The sequence below is a fragment of the Zootoca vivipara genome, chromosome 7, assembly GCF_963506605.1.
Source record: "Zootoca vivipara chromosome 7, rZooViv1.1, whole genome shotgun sequence".
In the NCBI taxonomy this organism is placed as follows: Eukaryota; Metazoa; Chordata; class Lepidosauria; order Squamata; family Lacertidae; genus Zootoca; species Zootoca vivipara.
In genome coordinates this window covers 94,391,794-94,397,874 of record NC_083282.1, presented here as the reverse complement: position 1 = coordinate 94,397,874, position 6,081 = coordinate 94,391,794, and the positions used below count along the sequence as shown (strand labels likewise).

Genomic DNA, 6,081 nt, shown 5'->3' with positions numbered 1-6,081 from the left:
TATTTATTTATTGCTTTCAGATATACCCCTCCAGGGAGCTCAAGGTGGCATACATCGTTCTCCTCTTCCCCTTTCTGTCCCCACAACGACAACCCTGCAAGGTTATGCCCAAGGTCATGCCCAGTGAGCTTCATGGCCAAGCGGGGATTTGAATTCTGGTCATTCCCAGGTCCTAGCAGTCTGTCACCCTAACCCAGGGGTCCCCAGACTACGGCCTGGGGGCCGGATGCGGCCCAATTGGCCTGCCAATCCGGCCCGCGACGACCCCCGCTGCCCGCCGCCCGCTCTTACGGCGCGCAGCGCGGCAGCGCTCTTCCGGGTTGGGAAAAAAGCGCCGAAAATCCTTTGTGCGCATGCGTATGGGCCTCTCCCGACCCGGAAGAGGTCATTTCTGGTGCACTTCCAGGTCCGCGAGGCCCATACGCATGCGCACAACGGATTTTCGGCGCTTTTTCCACCCTGGAAGCGCGCCGCCGCGCCAGTAAGCGATCGGCGCGGTGGGAACCGGCCCAAACACCGGTAAGTCTGGGGACCCCTGCCCTAACCTACGTGGGGGCTACGTGGGGCTGCCTTTGAAGGTGACTCGGAAACTACAACTAATCCAGAATGTGTCAGCTAGACTGGTGACTGGGAGCGGCCGCCGAGACCACATAACACCGGTCTTGAAAGATCTACATTGGCTCCCAGTACGTTTCCGAGCACAATTCAAAGTGTTGGTGGTGACCTTTAAAGCCCTAAACGGCCTCGGTCCAGTATACCTGAAGGAGCATCTCCACCCCCATTGTTCAGCCTGGACACCGAGATCCAGCGCCGATGGCCTTCTGGCAGTTCCCTCACTGCAAGAAGCCAAGTTACAGGGAACCAGGCAGAGGGCCTTCATATTATTATTATTATTATTATTATTATTATTATTATTATTATTATTATTATTATCACTGGACTGGACTGTCCTAGAACTATGGAACTGTAGAGCTGGAAGGGACTACAGTGGAACCTCGGTTTATGAACACCTCGGTTTATGAATTTTCGGTTTATGAACACCGCGGACCCATCTGGAACGGATTAATTAACTTTCCATTACTTTTAATGGGAAAGTTCGCTTCAGTTTATGAACGCTTCAGTTTATGAACAGACTTCCGGAACCAATAACACCCATGTTTCAGTTTATGAACGCTTCAGTTTAAGTACTCCGCGGACCCGTCTGGAACGGATTAATCCACTTTCCATTACTTTCAATGGGAAAGTTCGCTTCAGTTTATGAACGGTTACTCCACAGACCATCTGGAACGGATTAATCCACTTTCCATTACTTTCAATGGGAAAGTTCGCTTCAGTTTATGAATGCTTCAGTTTATGAACAGACTTCCGGAACCAATTGTGTTCATAAACCGAGGTACCACTGTACAAGGGTCATTTAGTCCAACTCCCTGAAGGAATCTTTGGCTCAGTGCTCAACTGGAGCCGCTCACCTTCACTTCTTGCTTTGAATCATAGAATCAGAGTTGGAAGGGACCCAGGGGTCATCTAGTCCAACCCCCTGCAATGCAGGAATCTCAGCTAAAGCATCCATGACTGATGGCCATCCGACCTCGGCTTAAAAACCTCCCAGGAAGGAGATGGCTTCTTCCAGTTTGCTGCCTGGCCAATCCTTTGAAGGCCTCCCAGCATCTGGCTTTGGGAAACATGGACAGAATTTACCTTCACGCCTTGGCCAGGAGCTGCCTGGACCAAGAATGCAGAGATAACACCTCATTTCCATCAGGGTCAGGTCAGCGTGGAGGCAGCTGGTTTCAAAGAGGCTGCAAAGTCAGAGGTTTCTGGATATCCAAGGATGATGGAATTCCTTGCTCTGCCCACGGACAGCTGACATGATAAAACTGGACCTGACAAGTTTTCACTGCGCTCAGTTCTGCATTCTGGCAACACAAAAAGGTCTCCTCCCCAACTTTCTCCCAGCTACTCCTGAGGATCCTCCACTTGGGCCTGTTCAGCCTCTGGATCCCAGGGCATCATTAAACCGTGGAACTCCCTGCCCCAGGAGGCAGTGATTTAAAAGAGGATTATGGAAGAGAAGCCTATTGAAGGCTACAAGCCGTGATGGCTATTCTCTGCTGCCACCGTCAGAGGCCGTGATGCTTCTGATCCTGGCGGGGATGGGCCATTGGCCTGATCCTGCACGCTCTTCTTATGTTGCAATGATGACTAAGTGGATATCTATGAAGTGCCACGGGCTGTGCAATCGTAAGTATTGACCCAGTTAATCGGGGCTGCAAAAATTACACACCCTCCAACATTTCTCAGGCCTTCTCGGTAGTGGCACCCACCCTGTGGAACACCCTCGCATTAGTCGCCAAGGAGAGGAGTAACTACATAACCTTTAGAATACAGCTCTATAGGGAAGCTTTTTAGTGTTTCATGTTTTATTATGTTTTTATATCTGCTGGAATCCACCCAGAGTGCCTGGAGCAACCCAGTCAGATGGGCAGGGTACAAATAAATTGTTATTGTTGTTATAAACGGCCTCAGTCCAGTATACCTGAAGGAGTGGCTCCACCCCCATCGTTCTGCCCGGACACTGAGGTCCAGCACCAAGGGCCTTCTGGCAGTTCCCTCGTTGCGAGAAGCCAAGTTGCAGGGAACTAGGCAGAGGGCCTTCTCGGTGGTGGCACCCACCCTGTTGAATGCCCTCCCAACAGAGGTCAAAGAGAACAACAATTACCAGACCTTTAGAAGGCATCTCAAGGCAGCCCTGTTTAGGGAAGCTTTTAATGTTTGATGGATTTCTGTCTTTTAATATTTTGTTGGAAGCCACCCAGAGTGGCTGGGGAAACCCAGCCAGATGGGCGGGGTATAAATAAATAATAATAATTATTATTATTATTATTACTACTACTACAACTGCTACTACTACTACTATAGGACCATGCCCTCCAACATTTCTCTGATGAAAATAAGGATGTCCTAAGGAAAAGTGGGACATTCCAGGATCAAATCAGAAACCGGGATGGCTTTCATAAATTTGGGACTGCCCCTGGATAATAGGTACACTCATGAGGGTCTGAAATTATTTGAGTTACCCCCCCCCCCACACACACACCCTAGGAAAACACCTGCCCTCGCCCGTCCCCCCCCCCCAGCCCCATGTAGAGTAGCAAGGAAGTCATTTATGGTTGTGGGAAGGGGAGGAAAGAGCTCCAGAGAAATATTGAAGGTGAAAAATTAACTCTTTATTCAGCGATTGCATAGTTCAGTTCCATGAGTGAAATACCCGGCTCTGAGAACACAGCATTTGCCGCGAGAGTCAGCTAGAAAGGATCAAGCGAAGCCAGCAAACCACCTTCTCCTCCGCACATTTGAGAGTACGCATAGCATCACGGTACACAAATATATCTATAGGTATGTACATGTTACATTGCTCACATTATTAAGCCCTTTGTTTCTTGGATCAGCTTTTTTAAAAAAATAAATGAATCTTTCTCCAAAGTGTGCAACATCCTGACCTGGGAGTTTCTTAGCAAGGAATGCCTTCCCCAAGAAATTGCGCTTGTCTTTCTGTTCCCCAGAAACCACACTGGGAGGGGTAAGAAAGCTGCTTTCTCTGTCTGCCTTCTGCTCCACAGTTCTGGCTCTTGCTTTCATTTTGTTTTCCTGCCGTGCGGCCCGGGGAAAGGATTTGAGGCTGGTGCTCCTGAGCCCAAGAGGAGCTGGTGCCTCTGGCCAGCGTCTGCCTTGGCAGCGATGAGTGCCTTTGACATCTGTGTTAATCTGACGGTCGCTGGCAGACTCCTTCTCCTGAGTCCTTCTCCTTTCCCACCCGGCCTGGTTTCAAACATGAAATAAAACTCCACTCGTCACAGTTTTTAGAGAAAGTGAGCAAGCACTCGTGCCACTGATGCGGAACTTGGGGAAAAGTTAAACTGCGGAACTCCCTCCCACAGGAGGCAGGGATGGCCACCAACTTTAAAAGAGGATGGGGCAGATTCATGGAGACTATTGATGGCTCCTAGCCAGGATGGCTCTGGTCTACCTCCTTGCTCAGAGGCAGGAAATGCTTCTAAATACCAGTTGCTGGAAACCTCAGGAGTGGAGAGGGCTCCTGTGTTCGAATCCTGGCTGCGGGTTTCCTAATAGAGGCATTTAATGTGAGAATTAAATGTCCTGGATGCTGGACTAGGTGGGTCTTTCAGGACTGGTGCAGCAGAAGTCTGTACTTGCTGCCGTACATTTCTGATGGCTGCTGATGCCGGAATCTAGATATATATTATTTTCTTTATTTTTGGCATGATGCAGCAAGCACCTTACAATATTTGCGTCCCTTTCCCCTGCATAAACGACTTTGGGGAAGGGCATGTCACATTTTGTTGATGCCACAGACAGCTGGACACTAAGGGCCATCCATTTCTGGGCAGGAGATATTCCTGTCTTACAGACACAGCAGGAGACGGAGGGGGAATAAGGGGTTAAAGTCCTCCTGAGGTGGAAGGACGAACCTTTATTTCTTGCTCCAATTCCCTTGGAGGCAGAAAACCAGCAGGCCAGGGAGTCTGCAAATTTGCCAAGCGTTTTGTGTGTGACGTTGATTTTCACGGGGAAGCTCTCAAAAATTACCTGCCCAGTCTGTGGCCCAAAGAGACACATTTCTGCTGTGTGTGTGCAGATAACACCAGGAGGAGCTTTCTAAACTCCATTGGAGGTTTTCCAACTGGGATTCTTCAGCTGCGATTCCTGCATTGCAGGGGGTTGGACTAGATGACCCTTGGAGGTCAATTCCAACTACGATTCTATGAAAAAGCCACAAAAATATATCTTTTTTTGCAGGGGAGGGTCTAGCTAGGAACAAATTTCTGCTCCTTGGTGAAGGAGCAGTTGGGGGTGGCGGCTCCTTGCAATATTGTCACATTTGAGTGTACACCGGGGGGGGGGAGTTTTTCAAGGCCGCTGCTTCCAAGGCCCCCTTGGGTCCCCGTTGCTGCCGGAATCACCCATCTTTCTAAAGAGGCAATGGATTTCAGGCAGGGCCAGCAAAGCAACCCTCTCCCCTTCTGGGTGGGGTGGGGCAGCACATCATTTGGGCAGGGGGGCGATGATGACGTTCCGGTAGCCCTTCACCCCCTTCAGCTTGTCGCTCTCGAAATCCACCACCAGCTTCCGCAGGCCCGACTGGCGGGGCACGAACTCCACCCTCACTTTGGCGTCCTCACCCGGCCCAACAGGACAGTCCCTGCGGAGAGAGGGGAAGGAAGTCACACGAGGTCAACCTACGGTCATCAGGAGAGTCTGCTGGATCAGGTCCAGGGCCCATCTAGTCCAGCAGAACATCAACACAAGAGCCCTTTGCCTTCCCAGAGTTTCCATCAACCCATATTCAGAAGCATTGCTGCCTCTGACCACGGAGGCAGAATACAGCCCTCACGGCTAGGAGCCCTCAATGGCCCTCTTCTCCTCCATGTAGTTATCTAATCTTCTTTTAAAGCCATCCGAATTGGTGACCATCATTTAATCTGGTGGGAGTGAGTTCCATAGTTTAACTATGCACAGCAAGAAGACATAATTTTATCTGTCCTGACAAAAGTTTCCTTGAAAGTCCACAAGTTCCACAGTTCTGAGAGAGTGAGGAAAAATTCTGGTGGTAATATCCTTTTTGAGGTGAGGTGACCAGAGCTTTGCTCAGTACAGTGGTACCTCGGAAGTCGAACGGAATCCGTTCCAGAAGTCCGTTCGATTTCCAAAACATTCAGAAACCAAGGCGCAGCTTCCGATTGGCTGCAGGAAGCTCCTTTTGCCAATCGGAAGCTGTGGAAGTCGCATCTGACGTTCGGATTCCAAACATTTGCAAGCCGGAACACTCACTTTGCAGTGTTCAGGAGCCAAAACGTTTGTGTCGCAAGGCATTCGGGATCCAAGGTACGACGGTACTGCAAATGCGGTCGCAACATAGATTTGTAGAATGGCATCACAATGCTGAAAGTTTTATATTCACTTCTTTTTGTAATGATCCGATGGTCCAAGGGATCAGAACCACTTCCCTACAAAGGAAGGCTGCCATGTTTCAGGCTTCTTGGCTTAGCAAAAAGGCCAGTT

At 49.7% G+C, this 6,081-nt stretch overlaps 1 protein-coding gene across 1 annotated transcript in view; it reads right to left on the bottom strand.

The window, feature by feature from the left end:
- Positions 1-3,205: 3,205 nt before the first annotated feature.
- Positions 3,206-6,081, bottom strand: part of TGM2 (transglutaminase 2) — a 53,917-nt gene continuing 51,041 nt past the window's right edge. The window contains exon 13 of the mRNA XM_035122354.2: positions 3,206-5,221. Coding sequence (XP_034978245.1) covers positions 5,065-5,221 — 157 coding nt within the window. The 3' untranslated portion in view covers positions 3,206-5,064. The remainder of the gene's footprint in view (positions 5,222-6,081) is intronic.